Below are 19,370 nucleotides of genomic sequence, written 5' to 3'. Positions count from 1 at the left end.
CTTGCAACAATATCAACATATTTAATCTAGAAAATTATACAGAAGCTGGTTCAGTAATGTACACGCAATGTTGAAAGTCAAAACAGGCACAGGAACTTGCAACAATGTCAAAATATTTAATTTAGTAAATTATACAGAAGTGAATAAGGTCCACAGTCAATTTTGTTGCCGCTAGTTGTCATGGCTGGGAGAGTGAGCCACATAATTTTAGTTCTTTGCAGTGTCATCTCTTGTGAACAACACCTGCACAACTTAGTGCTGCACATAGACTCCTGCAATCGCCCCTGCACAGTGACACATGAGGACCTGCAAGTTGCACTGGTGTTGCGCACAGTGCTTTACAAAAACTAGCATTCATGGCTGTACAGAGTACGCTCACCATTATGGCATTATTTTTTCCATGTGTGTGTTATTGAGTGTGTGTTGAGACCTCTCAACACACACTCGCCACTACCTAGGCTCACACACACGCACATTTTGTGCTGCTACCGCATGCTACAATGTGCACAATACATGGAGCAAACATTTTTAAAGACTGCATACTACATAATATGCATTGCAAACATGCTTCAGGTACAGCAGGTTTACATTTTACACCATGTTGTTTGGACTGCAGCACAAAAGCATTGGTATGTGCAACATTAGAAAGGTACTGGTGAAAAACTTCACTCTAAACATACTTCTGAACATATGTAATCCTATACCTTAGGTTTCCACTAAATAAAACACTAAGCACACAGAAAAGTCATATTTGCATTACTTAAATGTCCAGTAGCATGCAATATGCCAAGTACCACAATTTGAGCACTTGTATTTCAAAATGAAAATGAGACTACTGGGAAGAGTTATAGTAATGGAACTTTTGAGCAACACCATATGATGATTTTTTTTACGTCCCAAAGCGATTCAGGCTGTGAGCGACACCGTAGTGAAGGGCTCCGGACATTTCGACCATCTGGGGTTCTCCAACGTGCACTGAAACCACACAGTAAACGAGCCTCTAGAATTTCGCCTCCGTCGAAATTCGACCACCGCGGCCGGGATCAAACACGCGTCTTTTGGGTCAGCAGCCGAGTGCCATAACCACTGAGCCACAGTGGCGGCTATATGATGCTATTTAATATCCTCATGCAGCTAATAGATGTAAGGTGTAGAGCGCACCAAAGGCAAGCTTTTGTAACAGTGATTATGCCAGTACGAGCAGTAGCATCTCCCATCTCTTCCTAAACACCTTGAGACACCTCTAGTTTTCTGGGACAATTTGCCAAGACATTTGCTCTGGCATGAGTTCATCATGTAAAGGCCTTGTCATGAAGTTCCTGAAGCTTGACGAACGTGACATATGCCACTGCCATCTATGTTAGCTAAAAAAAACTTGAGATAAGTATCTTGTTATGACCAAGCAATGAATGACACACAGCTTCAGTATAAATGGCAAAAAATGTATGTATTGATCAAAGACGATGGTTACTTGGATTTGTACGCACATATTCACAGAGGTCTCGTCTGTTTCACATTATCGAATAATGTCTTGCATCTTTGCTATCTGTAGTCCGCTGAAATTCTTCACCTCACATATATTTATTCTTATCCTGGCCACTCTCAAAAGGGAGTGCTATTTTGTTGCACATAATAAAGTTTGGAAGGGGATACCAGTGTCAACACGCACTAACTCATTTATACAATCAGGAATATTGATCAACTATTCCTAGTTAGGCGGGCCACATTGTTTGACCTTCTTGAAGCCGGAGTGTATCTGCCTAAAATTCAAGACATTTTTGTCCAGTTCTCAGTGTTGCTAACATGCACAGCAAAGTATTTCGTGAGCATGCACTCCTCTATCTGTGAGTGCACCTGTGTTTGTGGCTTTCATGCAGAAGAAAGTGAACTGCAAGCAGCCATTTGTCTTCAAACACTACAGGTTTTTCTTGAACGAATTTCTTGCACTAGACACGTTAACATTACCCATCAGAATGACAGGATCAAAACACATTTCAGATGGGGCAGCATTTAAAGCTTCAAAGCAGTGAAATTATCTAAATGGGATCACCTTCCTTACAGTAATGTTTACACTGTGTAAATGGTGTTTTCCTTTCTTTCTTGCCTCATCCAACATGCCCAAACAGGTGGCAGGTTCTAGCTGTAACCACAGACTTAGGAGGTAGAAACCTAACAAAACGGGCTTTGAACTACATTACAATCACAGTAGAGAGATGCATATCACCGGGATTTACTCATTAGCAGCCACAAAGGAATGGTGTACAAATTTCTTATGCAGTTATAGGCCTGGCCCAGGTGACTGCTAATCAGTAATTATTCTCTCAACTGAAATCTACTCCACCTATTTATTGGACCTATTCCCATAAATACATTGAAATACTATCACCGAGAATTTCGAAAACAATACATAGAAAGTGCTCAGCTTTAAAAATAATTTTCAGAACCTTTCACACACAGTGGTTGTTTACGATAAGAGAGAGGTGACCAATCACACTTTATATGTTCATGACAGGAAAGCCAAGTTCAGCTTAATGCTGGTTTAGTATGGCGAGAGTGTGGTTCCATCACTGAGACAACAATGGCATGCGAGCGTATGTGCGAGCATATGCGAGCAAGGCGCACTCAGTGGATAAAAGAGGCTCAGCTTGCAGATGAATTATGCAAACAGCTCCACAAAGAATGTGGGTTGTTTAGCTCACCTGACTGATCTTGTAATGACCTCAATATTACTGCAGCACTGACTACCTCATGCATTCAGCCAGCACCACTACTTCAGCTTATGAATGAATACAACACAACTGCAGGTAAAAGTGTGTAAAACAAAAAAGCAAAGCATTGCAGTACAATGCGACTAAAGTGATCATGAATAATGCGCAGCCCATCATTTGAACATTGCCAAATGATTTATCACATTCCATGGTACACTAAGTTGGAGAATGCCACACTCAATGTTCCACACACTAACAGGCTTTGTAACTTGGTATGCATTCAATGCCACAAAACATAAAACACATATTGTTCCATTAATGTTGGGCAATGTTAGCAGTTCCACATTCACACAATTCAAAACAAGAAAAAAGAAAGTAACCTACAACTAAGGTCATGTTGCAGCCCAAACTTCCAGCGCAGAAACTTTCTGTGCAGTCAAGCAGCTCCTCTTGAGCCTTTCTGTAACAAACAGCTCCATCTGCTTTAGGAGCAATTTTCACTGGGTTGCTATACTGCTGTAAAGCATCACCGAGACAACAATGGCAAGTAGCATATGCGCAATGCTCACTCGATGCTTAAAAAAGACAGCTTACAGAGAAATTATGCATGCAGCTCCACACAAAATGTCAGATGTTCAGCTCAACTGACTGAACTATGTGATGAGCTCCATATCACCATGGCACTGACTACCTCAAATTTAACTACAATGCAAACAGCAGATGCAGATTAGCTTTGAGGCTCAGGCTTGCCGATACAGGTTGATAGCATGAATGTAGCGCGAACACACTAGCACAAACCGGTGTTCGTTTTCATCTTTGTATTTTCTTCTGCACATCACTCAACACTTTGTTACTGGATGCAGCAAATACCACTTTTCATCACACCAAGCTGTTCTTGCCCCTGGCAGCCCTGCTGCCAGCCATGTGAAACATACTTTTGCAGAAGGGCCCAATGTCCCCACATTTCTCAGGCAGCATCCTAAAAATATCACTTTTGGCAATATCACTTTCAGAGCAGGCCCACTGTCTGCAATAGTGGAACCAGAAGTGAAAATTTATGGGTACACAACCTTCCTGTCAATGTCAAATTGACATTACCTGGTCATGGAGTGTGCTGACATAAGCAAAACAATGAAATAAGTTCCTGCAAATTCTTTTTAAAGCACCTGGAAAATCATAATTGTTTCTAGATCCAACCTGCACTGTAGGTTTCTACACTGCTGACAAGAAGTGACAGTCAAGTTGCCATTACATCTCATTTGACTGCCTAAATAAGCATTTTGATTTTGAAGCAGAATGCAGACTAAGCCCACACAATCAGGTGGGCCAGGCACACACAGCTAGATGGAATAAGCCAGCAGAAATACATAGACAGGTGACCTTTGTTACAGCAAGGCACTGTGCTGTATGCTTCAAAATGCAAATGCGAAAGTACTACCAGAAGTGAGAGTCCGAGACCATGGCCCCCAACTTAGTCAAATAACAAACTGAAGCACACAACCACAACAGCTGTCATGACCTGTAGGACACACTGTACATGTGCCAGCTGTCTATTAATCTTGCCTCATTTATTAAAATAAGCAATAAAATGGCTGCTTTCAGCACACTCTTCAAGTAAAAAAGTACAAAGGAAAAAGCAAAAAATGAACATAAACAGATAAACCATTCCCCAGCAAGAAATCTAACATGCTGAAGCCATTTTTTCGCCCATATTTTTTTCATGAAACTGAAGAAATGTAATGTGGAAAAAGGAGTGCCCCCCCACTATAAGGCCACTCTAAGAGATGGCCCATAAATCTGCTCTTGAAATGCACAAGCACATGCCTGCATGTCTCAAATCATTAAATTTCATATTTTTTTGTGCATGTGTCTGTCTGTTGGCATTATATGAAAATATAAACAGGCATCAGCTCGTGCTTATGGATGCTACTTTAAAAGTACTATAACATCTAACAGCACGTCTGACTTGATCATGATAACCAATAACTCTAACTAGTGTTTTTTTTCAAACACAGACCAACCGACACCCTGAGAAGCCATGGTTCACACAATTCCACAAAAACAAGTTGATCTTATGTGCTTAAACCATTGGTTACTGCGCTATGACCTTTCAGTAATAAACACAAACAAAAAGCACCTTTTCTGATACACCTTTCACTAAATCAGCCATGTAGTCATGTGCATAATTAGAATATTGTTGTACGTTTAGTTCAAATTCAGAAAAACGGTAAAAGCTCATCCTTTTGCAAAATAAATACTCAATACATAAATGCCACATATTCAGCCTAATCCTGTCATGTTTGTAATGTATTAGATTTCTTGTGCACAGATTTTATCCCAAAGACAAAAAATTCAACACCAGGTACGGTTTGACAACATCAACACTGTGTGCTGCAAGACTATATACGGGTGTCCTGGGATGTTTCTTCGTTGCTTAGCATTGCCATTTTCTATTTCCAGCAAAGATGGACTTCGCAAGTAGCATGGTACTCTAAGCAAACCTGGAATGCTACATGTGACAAATTATCAAGTGGTCAGTAAATAATGCCAGGGGTAATGCAACTTTGCCCATTAAGCTTTCATGCAGCTGTTGTGCGCTAGTGAAACATGGGGCACCGTGCAACCACACTATACTAAATACAGGTGAATCTCACAAACAATTTGCTGGTTCCACAGCACATCTGCATGTGCACAATAGAAGTATTTGCTTTGCCAAAACATTGTTTTCTCACAGCCACGGCACCATGACTTCATAGTTCCTGTGGTCCTAACTGCAGATGAATGACATGATTGATCCAAAATTGTAACACAGCCCACTACAATAACAAGCACAGCAGCTCGCATGACAAATGAGGCATGCTCGTTTAAGACAAGGTGCTAACCATAAGCTCACTTATTTTCCTACTGCAGCCACTACTTGTCACAGCTCAAAAATATATCAAGCAAGTTTTGGAATTCTGAGTTATTTAGAGACAGGTGGTGATAAGCTGTCAATATGCAAGTGCTGTAATTATGGTCATTGCTCAGTTGCCAAGCTTAGCCTTGCCTATAATGACGATAGTGGCCTGTGTATGTTACACAGTAGATGACATTTCTATGTCAGGAGCACTGGCCTTAAATGGTATACAGTGTGATCTATGTGCAGTAGAATCGTAGAAGGTTTACTACATGTCAGTCACTTGGAGCAACACTGCTAGAAGAGGCGCCATTGCTATGGCATGTCATCACGACAATGAAAATGCATTCGCAACATCTAGCAAGCTTTCTGAGACATCAGGACAATAGGCCTGAAAGCTGCCAGCCCTGATAACACATGCTGCTGTTATCAGCAGGTGTGCATGCTCGGATTTCAATTATTGGAAACACAGCAAATGACAGCCAGGTGTTTCAGTTCACAGTTTGGAAGGTGGCGCTGTATTGCAGCCGTAACAGCGGTTATTCATAGACTGTTCCAACAATGTAGAGAGAGGTGTACTGGATTTGCTACATCACGATATCAATGGCTGTGTATCGCAAGAAAAGCAGGTGAACCCACCACTGTTGAATGTAATGTCACTAAGAACCAGCTCCCAATTCTAGGAAGCTCAAGTTTGTTGGTTCCTTTTTAGGTAAAGAAATAGCATAGCAGGACTCAGAAATGGGCCCATTTGCAATAAATAAAACAAACCAATCTACTGGCTTGCACTAGTTTGTTCGCTGCTCAATGCACATTGGCTGTATCTAGGCAAGCTGTTTGTGCCGTTTCATCAGAAAGCAATACCATTTTGGACGTGATGTGTAACTAAGACCTGTGACAGCCACTTATGCCGTGAACATTGAATGGTAGAGGTATAATGAAGCACAACCATTATCTCCTGCTGCAGTAGTAGACACACTCGCCAGCCACCATTTCATGCAGGACTGAGGGAATAAGACGTGTCAAACATGGGCAAAATGGCAGCTGCACTGGAGATAACCCCAAGCAGTCCCACTGTTCCCGGTTCAAGGCTGGCATGGCCCAGTGCTGTGTAAGGTATCCACAGGTCTGCAAAGTTCTTGACCAGGTCGAGAAGGAGTGGCTTGTGGAAGGCTGCTGATGCCCATAGCATACGCAACGAGGCCCTCAGGGTGTGGGCCTTGGATGGTGCGGCCAGCAGCACGGGCAGTATCTGGTACAGCTCGATCAGGTCACGTATGAGCGCAGCGGCAATGGCCAGCAGCCAGAACTTGTTGCTCGTGCGACTCCAGGCATCCCTGTACAAAAGAAAAGGGATGGCTCTATTGCGTACTGCTCCAGTTTCCACTTCAAACGTCCCAGTGGCTTTGTTCCACAGCATTTCCACAATCTGAAATCGACCAAATGCAGAAACAAAGGTGAAATTTTTAAATGCATGCTTTCCCAACACAGAAAATATTACAGACAGAGAAGTGAAGGTGTTCTAGTAACAAAAATTTACAGTCAGAGATGTAAACCAGGGTGCTTATGTTGATGTGTATCATTGCATAGTAAAGAAGCAAAAAGAAGTCATATGGGCATTCAAAGGTCTTTCGAGTGAATGAAAGGTGACAGGTTCACAGGGTTCAATGTCCCAAAGCGACTCAGGCTATGAGGGGCACCAAAGCGGAGGGCTCCGAATAATTTCGACCACCTGGGATTCTTTCATGTGCACTGACATCGCACAGTACACAGGCCTCTAGCATTTCGCCTCATCGAAATGTGGCCGCCGTGGCCCGGATCGAGCCCGCGTCTTTAGGGTCAACAGCCGAGCACCGCAACCACTGAGCTACCGCAGCGGCCTGAAAGGTGACGCCAGATAGCTCTACATCACTTGGATTCAATGTCTACCTCATATCTACACTTATGCTTCTGCACTCTGTCATGTAAGAGGTCAGCCTGCAATCAAGTGCTAGCTGTAAAGCTACTCCATAGTAGTATCGTCGCGAGTAAGCATTTCACGAAAACAAACCTGACAACGAAATTCCTGCCAATACTGACACACAGTTCAAAAAAGAGGTGTCATGAAGAGTACATTTCAGCTGCAGCTGATATATTGCACGTTCATTCTTCCAACTATCGCAACACAGGCACTCCATTCTAGCGGAATTTCTAGGACGCTTATGCATTACATTTCCAGCTCCTATCCCACTGTTTTAAGCTGTACACATGTGTGATCTGACAGTCGATACGTCATCAGGGAATGCAAAGGCATCAAATGCAATGAGATTTTTATGACACCTGCATGCTTTGTTGTTGATGTGCTCAGAGGTCACTCATATAAAAGCACATGGTATAAAACTTATCGCCATTACCACTGCTGTGGGCATTCCGCTCAAAAGTCGATAAAACTGTCCTAACATGACATAAACTCCGATGCTTGTCTCTATATATTCCTGCTATATCCCCTTGCAAGCTGCAACGGCCTCTATCTCAATCAAGTGAGACTTCATTCACGTTTTATGAAGGTATCCAATTCTTGTGTGCTATGGTGACAGCTGCAAGTTGCCTTGAGTGTTCGACGTAGGGCTTGGCTCATTACAGCCTGGGAGTGAGCACCCCAAGCTGGCAGGTAGGGGGTGAGCAGGGCAACACTACTGCTGTCCCTTGCTATTCCCTGAGGAAGAAAAAAACAACCTAGGAGCTTTTGACGCAAGAGTGTTAACTCGCGTCCTGCAGAAAATCTGGCATCATCAGTGTTGCGAGCGAAAAATCACAGGCAACCCCGGAGAAGAAATCTAGGTGGGCTACCTAGGTCATGTAACCTTGTGGCATCATCATAACCTGCCCACTGGATTGTGAGTAAGCTGACCACGATGGCAGGTGGTGGCAGTTAAATTAATGACTGGTCGCGAGAGGTCGTTCAGGAAGAGCAACCTGTGTACTACAAGCCCCACTGGTGGTAGCACCTGCCATTGCAGGGCAGTAGTGCATCGCTTAACCGCTGCACCACTGCACCAAAAGGGGTATGAGGACTCCCAGGGATCTATAAATGTAAAGTTGAGAATGACCAATTCTGCATATACGGGCATTAACCCATTAATGCTAATTTTAGACTGCAGCTCTTAGGTGCCCATTCCTGGCTTCCACGTCGTAGTCATCGACGTAGTCCCCATAACCGGCTGTCCTAGTAGCTGAGCGAAACGCCACCTTCCAGGTGGCTGCTACGGGAATATCCAAGAAGGTAGCTAGCAGCATAACACGCCACCTGCCAGCGGTGGCAGGTGGCGTGTGAAGAGCTGCATTAAAATTTCACATTGCCAGCTATCGTAATCATCTGCATTTTTTTTTTTTTTTCGCAGCATGGCACATTACCACCGTGGTCTCGCATGCCGCAGCTGAAGTGGAACTATCTGCTCTGAGACATAACTTCTAACTGATGCCAGCATGTTCTCAATAAGGCAGAGCCCACCCCCCTTGCATGACAAGTAGAAAGAAGGGAGATCAGCGCCATTCCAGCGAGCACACATGCCACTTGGATTCGTATGCTTGCTACGAATACCAGTTATAACTAGCCAAAATGATTACAAGTACCTGTCTTATATGCTGTGCTTGTTTGCTCAGAGCTTCTAAACCTGGCCAGTGGCCCTTTAATAAATCCACCACAGATGTAGCAAGTGACGAGAGTTAAAGGTGAGTAGGCAGTAGGGATAACTGGGTTATCTTGCCTATTATGGTCATGACTCTCTAGGTGTGCGTGTGTTTGCCAAGCTCCCATCGGTAAAGCATGACATCATCATTTGATCGCTAAAGCGAGACCATGAAAACTAACTCCTTGTCTTTTCACATTCCTAAAAAAAAAAAAAGGTTTGCTAAACTGGTTACTTCGCACACGTGCACATACATACCTACATTTTTAGCTCCGCTCTTAAGGGCCCTACAGAACAAACATTGCAAGCATGACAAAGTTCATGTTTGAAGGCGTGGAGAGGCCTTTATGAGTGCCTGTGACAAAATTTGGCCAAATGATGTACATATTGTCACGAAGACGACGAAGCTGGCAGTGGCGCGGGATGAAGCGCTCACGCTAGGCCAGCCGCCATTAAATTCATCTCACTGCCATCGTTCAGCTCGCCTCATTCTTTGGCTGGAGGTGTGGGGTATCATCCTGCATCCTGGTTCTGGAGCTTCGGCGTCCTCCGTCAGCCGAGGTCGTCGGCCGTGAGATCCTGATCTGTGCCGCCCGGCCGTGCCCCAGCCCTCCAAGCCCGAACCAACCTCACCGCACACCCCAGCCCCGTCCCCAGCCTTGATCACAAGACACGATGACAACAACGCTGCAGCGACCCGACCCCATGACCCGATCAACCCGAGACGCTGCCCACACGTGAGGACACAGCCCCCCTGCCATTCGGTGCGTCCAAGGGCTTCGACCGTCGGCTCCTGGCGACCAGCGGCCCGGAATCTTCGTGGACCAGAATTCATTCGGCCATATATCTTTCATCGTGGCAGCCAGCACTTCCCCCATGCCATTTCTGTTGTACCGTCCTCTGAACCCAGCACCATCGAGCGCATCTCTTCGTCAGTGTCTTCTACTATTCACGATTGGGACGATCGCTCTGCATCCCGGGTAGTGTCACGAAGACGACGAAGCTGGCAGTGGCGCAGAACGGAGCGCTCGCGCTAGGCAAGCCGCCATTAACTTCATCTCACTGCCATAGTTCAGCTCAGCTCATTCTTCGGCTGGTCGCCACGTAAAAATATTAATAAGCCAAAACCAAAGTTGGTGCTTTTTACATCCTGCATCACTTTTAGATGAGGTGTATTTTTCTGCCAACATACGTGCGCAATCCCATGAGAAAATGTAATTTGCTCAGGCTGACTGCAGTAAAGAGCATAGCAAACCGACTTTGCTGCCAATGAGACATACTAGTTGTTCTCCTTTCATCGAGATACAGTTTCGCTCTTGGCGTTACTTGTGACCAGCTCTGAAATATACAGGGATTTAAGTACCAGGAGTTACCCAATCAGCTTTATCACATACATTAATAGTGTAATAATGCTGAACCTGAAACGCTAGGAGTACGAGGTGCATTGAAGTTTCAAGGTCTCCAACTTATTTGAAACAAAGAAAACAAAAACTGACTGCAGGAAATTCTAGCTCATTTTTTAACATAATCACCCTGGACAGACACACATAATTTGCAGTACTGATGCTGTGATTGTATAGCTGCTTTGAATGCCTTTATGGAGTCTGTTTCACTTATTGGAAAATCACTGATGCATGAGCGGAACAGCTAGACCGCGCGTCTTTCTTTCTGCAAAGGAAGAAGCCAAAAATCACTAAGCGCAAGGCCAAGTAGGTAAGCAGCACGATAAACCAAGGTCTTGTCATAAGAAAGCTTTGGCACATGTACTGCCCTTGATGAAAGCACAAAACAGCAGTCTTTCCAGGCTGTTTATCTCTGAATTCCGAAAAAAAGTTTGTTTACAAGCCTGGCCGTCTTTCTGCACCCCAGCCATCACATTTGTGTTCCTGGGAATGCAGTGAGTGTAATGCTTTCACTGTCCCAAAGAATGACACCCGTAATGTTCACTGCCAATAACTCTTTACTGGTGGTAGTGTATCGGTGGTGGTGGTGAGTTTGTGTGCATCCACCGATTTGTTTACTGGTAGGCTTCAGGAAGGAAATATGAACTCATTTGTCAACCACTGTGACAGCTGATGAATTGCAAGCACCATTCATACTGTCATCATGTGTCAACATTGCAAAGCACATTGGGACGCATGAAGCCCAGTGTTCCTTCGCTACCGTTTCCAGAACCCACACGGAAGAAACTTCCCCCATTTTTATGCCTTCATGATGGGCAGTGTGCACAGATCCTATGGAGGCAGAAGCGTTGCTGATATTACCTGTCCTACTGTCAGTCAGTGGTCTACCGTGACCATTTATTCCAGCACAGAAACCATGTTGTTCGACCAACTAGTTCATGCTTGAAGATCCTATGGTTCGCTTGCACATGATGTTTGGTTGGCACGGGTTGTATCGCTTTACTTTTTACTTTTAATTCTTTTTAATAAGACTCACAATAGTAAAACAAAACAAGATGTCTGACTTTTTTTAGACTGTCCCCCCTACAAGCATGCTATCATTCCATATTTCACATTCAAGTGTTTCGAAATAGATTCTAATCAGTGTCACTCCATAAAACTGGAAAGTATGGGTGAGCACATGCAGTTCAACACGCATAACAAAATAAATTCTAATCGGTGTCACTCTATAAAACTGGAAAGATTGGATAAGCACACACTGTGCTTGGAGCCAAAGCCTGATAGTTTCAATATCTAAAATGCTCCTGGCATGAGACTGGGTCATGTGTTTTCTGCAAACTAGTTAAGGCTGCTATCTAGCTAAAACCCTAATGACTGTCAAATTTTTTTTTACACAACCTGCACGGTGGTACCTGCTTTCATTATGGTGAAAAAGATTAGGCAACCTTAAAACTTGAATGCTCCTCGAAATATGTACCCTCTAGGAGAGGTCAGCTGCCGAAATGCCAAAGCTGAACTAAGCAGCTGTCTTTCCCAGCTAACAGCCTTCTGTTTGTGAACCTGTTACAGGTTTGAAAAGGTCATGCACCATGCGGGGCGAGAAACATGTGGGTACACTCCATCAGCACTCAATGCCTATTTATAGACATTTTCACCAACCTCAGCCAAAAGAACATGCCCAGCTGCAAAAATCATTTTATCAGTAAGCTTTGTGCTGCAACTTGTCGACCACAGCAAGTGACAGCACTGAGAGAAAACTTTCAGCTTGTCAATCATGACTGAGAGGCAGCAAATGAAAATGAAAGGCTTCCATTTCTTTCTTACTGCAATCCGTGTACACCTGTTCCCAGGAACTAAAAGCAGGGGAAGCCTGCCATTGGTCATGCATCACCGCATACATCCAGCCAGCAGCACACTGGTGTTGCCTGTTACTTTTATCAAGCTCTTGAAGATAAGTGCCCACTAGCTATGAGAATGTCAAGAAGTTGAAAAATGAGGTGAAACTAATTCTGGATCCATTAAAGTATGGTGATTCAGTAAAGTGATTCAGTAAAAAAGGCACGTAGCAGTGACTGAGACAGAAATTGATATTGAATCATGAATTCCATATACACCAACATAGCTGCAAAACAGTATGTGCCACGAGGTCAAATAGTGCCAGTATTTACTCGGAGCAACAAATGCCCCCAAAGCCACTGCCATCATCGTCGTCGTGATCATCATCAGCCACCAGATTACGTAAGCTGCAGGACAAACCTTTCTCCCAATGTTCTCCAATAATCTCTGTGCTGCTGCAGCAGCGGCCACCTCATCCCCACAAGCTTCCTTACCTTTTTTTAACCTGACTCTTAGCCAAGCCCAGCTACATTTTCCTTTCCCTTGAAAACAACTCTGCCACACCAGCAGACTACGCGTGCAGACCATGAGCTCCTTGTCTAGCAAGCAGCATGTGTCAAAGGAAGATGAAATTACAAAGATGCCGCAGAGAGAAAGGCAAATACGGTGGAAATGAGCTCACAATGAATAAGTGCATGAAAGCCGATCCTCTTTACGCGTGTATGTGCACACTCACTCATTTTGAGGCTGAAATTTGTGCCAGCCAAAGCTTTTTGCGCCTACTTCTACTACTCACTATGATATCAGTAGTAACTGTTTTGCAGCACAAGTGTTTTGTTCAAGCTTGCGACGCATATCGGCCTCTGCAGTGCTAATGGCCACTGCAATGATGTGTGAGAGCTTCATAGCTGCAGTGATGCACAAAATGTCAGCAGCTGCAACTGGCCTTTGCTTCACTGCTTTATGAGACATGCATCCTGGACACAAAAGAAGCCAAAATAACAACATATTTTCAATATTGATGCTTCATTTGATTTGCCCTCACTTGACAATTAAATTTCCATGCATCTTAAACTACTAGAAAGCTTATTTACATAACTCACTCTAAAGTAAACAACTACATTCTGACAGTGCTCGATCTGGACTGTTTGGCTAGAATAAGTGCCATATTAACTCAATTTTAACATGCATCTTTTTTTTCCATAAAATGTTACCTGAAAATGACATGTGCGTTAGAATCGAGTAATGAAATGGAACTAAGCCAGCAACACCCTCAACATCCCAAATTGGTGGCTTGATATTTTTGCATGTCAATATCATCTACCTAGCCTACTATAGTCGCGAATACTGATAGGCCTCGCAAGCATCTGAAGTGTCTTGCCAGTAAGGGTCCGACCCAGATTTGAGCCAACATGAAAACGTAGGTTGCGAAGACACGCTGAGTTCAATTATAACCCACTGGGTTGAAAAAAAAAAAGGTGATCTTGTGTGCGGGGACAAGTGGTAAATAGAAGGCCTCACATGCACTTGGCATTCCTGAAACTTATGTGCATGACTGGCAGAAGCAGAGGGACAGGATTTTTTCCAACAAGTTGACTTAGAAGGGTTTCAGAGGGCCGCAGAAGGGCCAATGTCTAGAAAATGAAGAAGAGAGTGCCAGATTCGTGCAACCACAGCGAGCATACCACAGGGCTGCGACTATGGAAGTTAGGGCTATGCAGCTGGGGAGGCAGAAAGGCCTAAGGCGGATGGAGTTCAAACCTAGCAGGTGCTCAATTAATAACTTTGTGGCAAGGCACAAATTTTTGCTTCGGAGGCAAACAGGCACCTGCTAGAAAGGCAACTGAGGTGGTGGTGTCATTTAATTCCATCATGACAACAGAGTGGTTGCAATAAAGGTTATTTGTTCCGAGCGAAATGATTCATTTTGCTTATTGAAGCATGAAAATCTGGTGCAGATTACAATTGAAGGCACTGCATTTTTTTTTTCTGAGCATAAAAAATGGGCATCACCGCAAGCCTTGCGAAGCTGCAATTTAAAAGTCAAGTGAAGGTGATGAGTTTATAAGTCTGAATATGTGTCTGTCAGATGCGAGAGGCAGTACACATAGCAACACGAACAACACAGGCATGCACAAATGTATCACATTCGCAGACAAGAACTCTATCGATCCTCAATCAATCAATCCTCTCCTAGAGCTAGCAATCATATATATAACAGTTCCTATGCATAATAAAGGATGCCCACAGCTCCAAAGCGTTTCCATCTACTCAGGTGAGACACTGCATATCTTACAACCCTGCATCTTTTCTCAGATTACAGAGCCATACTGCAACTGTCTCTCTCACAGGTGCCCACTGCTTTCCGAGAAAGCCCATCTCGCACAGTTTCAACGTATCCCTTGCATTTCAATGAATAAGGAACGACACTGTGGCATGAGACATATACTAAGGCAACTAAAAAATCAGCCATAACACAGCTATGTTAAAAATCTAGTTGACACCACTGTCTTGTCAGTACTGTTTACACACGATAGCTCTCTCATGTCCCTGCTGCAAAATTTTGAGCAGATTACATAAGTTTAAGTTGTTACTATGGTGTGAGAATAGTGGCCACCCCAGCAGTAACTCTGTTTATGTAGTCTAAGGGAATGTATGGTAGTGTGTCTGTTCAGAGTACAGATGAACTGTCTTTTTATACTAAAGATTAAGTTTGCATAGAAGAGGGGTTCAAGGAAGACTGCATAGGTTTTAGCCAAGAAGATGCAGCCTGTCCAAGTCTATGAATGACGACAGCACTGAGTATAAAGTGAACTGAACTTTGAGACTGTTGAGTGACAAATGACGATGCCACAAATTACCTGCAAACCAGCTATGACTCTCCCTGCACAATTATAAAAGAGAAACTTACAACCTGTGAAAAATAGGCACTGGAAAAGAATTGACCAAATAGCAAAAACATAGTGATAAAGACGTCAACAAATAAAACTTGGAATAGAAAACAGGACAGCTTCATGAAAACGAGCATTACCAGTGGCAAGGTGTGGATTTATCACTACAAGCCTGAGAGTGGATCACGCAGCATGGAGTATGGTATAGAAGTACCTTCAATCACCAAATATGCCAATGATAAAAAGGCATCCATCTGTTGGAAAATTACCATGCACTATTTGCTGACATTCCCAAGAGCATGCCTGAGCAGTCAAAACTGCTCATTACACTCAAACGTTCAATGAAAATTTCGACTCTACTTCGAACTAAAAACTAAGAGCTGTTATCCGAGGGTGTTGTGCGATTACATGACAATGCACACCACTGTTCACATTGCTAGAACTTATTGAAAACTTCGTTTTGAGGTGCTGGAGCATTTCTCTACAGTCCTGATCTCGTGCTATTGGACAGAGACCTGTCTGGTCCCCTAAAAGCAGCTTTACAAAGACTCACATCTGCTAAGGGGGTGAAGACAATGGTGCATGCATCACTCGCAGTGATGTTGAAAGTATTTTTAACTATAAAATATGAAAGCTTGCTGACAGACTGTCAAAGCATAATAAAAAGCTAAGAAAACCAACAAATAATAACCTATTTCAACACATCCAAAAGCTCAGCAAAGTAAACTTTACAACCACTGCGCAGAGAGATTTTTACTCATGCTCAAACAAGTACAGCTGCAGCTGCAAATAAAGCATGTAAGTTTGTGCACAAGCTCACCTGCGCAATGACAGCAAGCCAACCTGGTGAAGCCACACCAAGTTGTCTGTCAAAATGTAAAAGGCATTGCCGATACGGGCCATGGTCAGGCTGAGGCGCAGTGACAAGTCAGGAATGCTGATTGTGCGGGTTGCACCATGAAGGGCATCCACGAAGCGTCCAAGCCGCAGCACTGAAAGGCACACATGTATACACTATGAAGAAATATTTGGCTAGAAACAAAAACAGGATAAGAAGGTAGGCACATGCAAGGTTTCATGCACCAAAGCTGCGCGTGGGCTTTGAGAGATTTCAATGTGGAGGGCCCCGATCAATTTTGAGCATTTAGGGCTTTTTACCGCACCCTGACAATGCACGGCACCAGGCAGTTCTTGCATTTTGTCTCCTTTGAAACGTGGCCCCAATGGCCAGGATTTGATCCCACAGTCTTAGGCTCAAGAGCCGAATGCCACAACCACTGAGCTACCGGTGCGGGTCACAAATGATAGCTTTTCGGTCAAAGCTGAACAAGCCAGCATAAAGGTTTCAGTGAACTCGCAGCAGCCACATGGCTGTTAGCATGCATCAGGGCCTGGGAGAGGGGGTAGAAATACAGCCAGTTTGCTCCAATGGGCAAACACCTAGGAAAGAGGGTTGTAGACACTAACTCACTCTTTTTCCCATGAACTCTAGCTTTGAACAGTGCTAGAAAGCACTCGAAGTCACTAGAATTACAATTTTGTCAGGACAAATGTGATTTAAACAGTAAACACCTCCATAACTTCACCCTGAAAGTGCTTTTAGGGCCGCTACACTCTACACATCAAAGCCCCGCACGTGAAATTGCATTAGCTGGCACCACTTTCATGCCATAATTTTCAGTTGCATTTAATGATGACTAGAACGGTGAACTGTACTTTAGTTGCATGGACAGGTTGGAGCATTTTGCATTTCAGAGCCAAAAAATTGGAGGAGACACTTAGACTCTGCCTTAAGGGTATAATGCAAAAGCGTTAATGGGTTAATGTCCCATTTAATACATAACATTCATAGATCCTTGGGAGTCCTTTTGCCATGGCTAGCACAACGGTGCATCAGTTAAGCAATGTACGTGCCACTGCCCTGCAATGGCAGCTGTTGCCATCGGTGGAACTTGTGCAACCCAGGCTGCTCTTCCGGAGCAACCTCTCGCGAGCAATCATTAATTTAACTGCTACCTGCCATGGTGGGCAGGTTGTGATGACGCCACAAGGTCACGCAACCTAGGATGATGTGACAAGGTCACGTGATTGGCCCATTTTTCCACCATGATAGGTTGCGCAAAGCTGAGCAGAATCTTGTGCCCCAGGTTAGCCATACGGTGGCCATATGGGCAGCCCTACCTTTTTTTCACAAAAAGACAAATTTTCTAGTTACTTTTCCACTAAATTTGAAAATGACTTTTGGCTGTCAAGGGCCAAGAGAAAAACTAGTTAGAAAATATAAAACACTGTGCTTGTCACATATAACTAAGGAGTAGTCAATAAATAAATGTTCAAAATTTGTTCGCCCCCCCACATTGCTCACAACTATACTGTTTGTATTGCTGTCATGTTGATCCACAAACAGTGAATGATTGGGTTTTGTGGCATACAGAGAGCAGGCAGATTTAGAATTGTCAATGAAATTTCAGCCCTCACTCCTTTGTGACGAATATGTATAACACACAAGTTATGCAGAAGTCAGTTGAAAGCTCTCAGCAAATTTCCAAATCATATACACACTCGAAAGTTAAAGTAATGCAGAGGAAGACTGAACATGGTAAAAACAACAGCATCCTTGCTCGACCAACTAAGTGCTGGTGGATGCAGAGTGCATAGATTTCGTTCCCAGGCACCCCTGTAGTCATGACAAGCAAACACTGCTGTCCTATCTTTGTGTATGAGCCTTGAATCTGAAGTCCATACTTAGTTCTTGATGGCACCAGAGGTAGCAACAAAAGGCATTGACAACGAATCAAATTAACGATGATGCAACCATTGCACACTAATACCCATATACGTTATAGGCTGATGTTAGCTGATAACTTATGATAAGTGATAAGTGATGTGGGCGCCACTACACATTAAGACAGTAAAGGTCGTAACCACCTATCGCAGTTATTTCGGCTGTGTCCTCCAATCAGCGCGTCGCCCCCTTTGCAGACTCCTCAACTATGTGTAACCTTTGCAACAGAGTCTGAAGTACAGACAAATTTGTCGTCCCGTTCCTTTTGGCACCGGTTTCGAGTTCGCAGTTCCAGTACACCGTCAATAAATCTCTGCACGAAACCTGATCATAGTAAGGCAGAAAACTCACGCCTTCGTCCCGAGCTGAATGTCACCTCCAGGTTCTGAAGACGTGCCACGGTGTCTCTGCGGTTTGACGTTTTCTGCAGCCAATACCACAGGAACCGACTAGTGTATTGCAAGAGCCTGAGACCATAAACACACGAACACAATTAGTAATGCTTGCCAACCAGGTAGCAGTAATTGACAACTGATTCCTTACCGGAAGAATTTGTCTCTGCCGGCAGTTTGCGAGTTAAACTTCGATATTTCTGCCAAGAGATCACGTACGTTCGCATCCATGACTCCGTCGACAGAGGAAAAATGTTTAAAGTCAGACTTGCACAATTAGTGCCCAGCCGCTTAGCGCGTTTTCCTTCTTTCATTTGAAACCTCCATGAAGGGCCTCGCTGTTTTCCTGCTGAGCAAACATGCGCAGCCCGAAGACATCGACCAACTAATGCTGCAGGCAGGAAGGAAAATTGTGAAAACGGTTCTTGTTGTTGGCCAAAGACCTCCGCCACCTCCAAGCCTCCTCTCCGTTGAAAATTAATATTATAAGTACAATATTTATCTTTAGGTATATTAAATTGCACAATTAAATAAGCGGCAACTAGTTTATACTTTTTATGCTCGTGCATAAAAGAGCACATTTTAACCAAAACCTACTAATTTTAACAAGCTACCACTGCCGTCTAGCAGCAAATGTAAAAAATGTGCATTCCAAGTCTGATGATAACGTAGGCTACGCGGGTGGTTCCCACGGCAACAACAGAGTTCAAAAAAATCAAAAGCGTTCCAAGACATTTGCTGAGACGTATCGAAGTTCGCGCATTAACTGGAGTTAAATTTTGTTGTTCTGC

The 19,370-nt window shown here is 43.7% G+C and overlaps 1 protein-coding gene across 1 annotated transcript; it reads right to left on the bottom strand.

Annotated features, from left to right (window-relative positions):
* Position 1: 1 nt before the first annotated feature.
* Pex11ab (peroxisomal biogenesis factor 11ab) lies at positions 2 to 19,035 on the bottom strand. Its single transcript, XM_077659778.1, has 4 exons — positions 18,731 to 19,035; positions 18,539 to 18,654; positions 16,223 to 16,394; positions 2 to 6,941 (listed from the first exon to the last, which is right to left on the bottom strand). Exons 1-4 carry the CDS (start codon positions 18,808 to 18,810, stop codon positions 6,599 to 6,601), a joined length of 711 nt encoding a protein of 236 aa, XP_077515904.1. The 5' UTR covers positions 18,811 to 19,035; the 3' UTR covers positions 2 to 6,598.
* Positions 19,036 to 19,370: the final 335 nt, after the last annotated feature.

The sequence above is a fragment of the Amblyomma americanum genome, chromosome 3, assembly GCF_052857255.1.
Source record: "Amblyomma americanum isolate KBUSLIRL-KWMA chromosome 3, ASM5285725v1, whole genome shotgun sequence".
In the NCBI taxonomy this organism is placed as follows: Eukaryota; Metazoa; Arthropoda; class Arachnida; order Ixodida; family Ixodidae; genus Amblyomma; species Amblyomma americanum.
This window is presented reverse-complemented; position numbering and strand designations above follow the sequence as displayed.

Bases quoted from the DNA above. Each gene is read 5' to 3' on its own strand.
- Pex11ab (XM_077659778.1), bottom strand. From the start codon at position 18,810: ATGGATGCGAACGTACGTGATCTCTTGGCAGAAATATCGAAGTTTAAC. The intron at 18,655-18,730 runs GTAAGGAATCAG...TTATGGTCTCAG, and splicing joins GGCAGAGACAAATTCTTCCG to GCTCTTGCAATACACTAGTC. The intron at 6,942-16,222 runs GTGAGCTTGTGC...TCTTTTGTACAG, and splicing joins GGCTTGCTGTCATTGCGCAG to GGATGCCTGGAGTCGCACGA.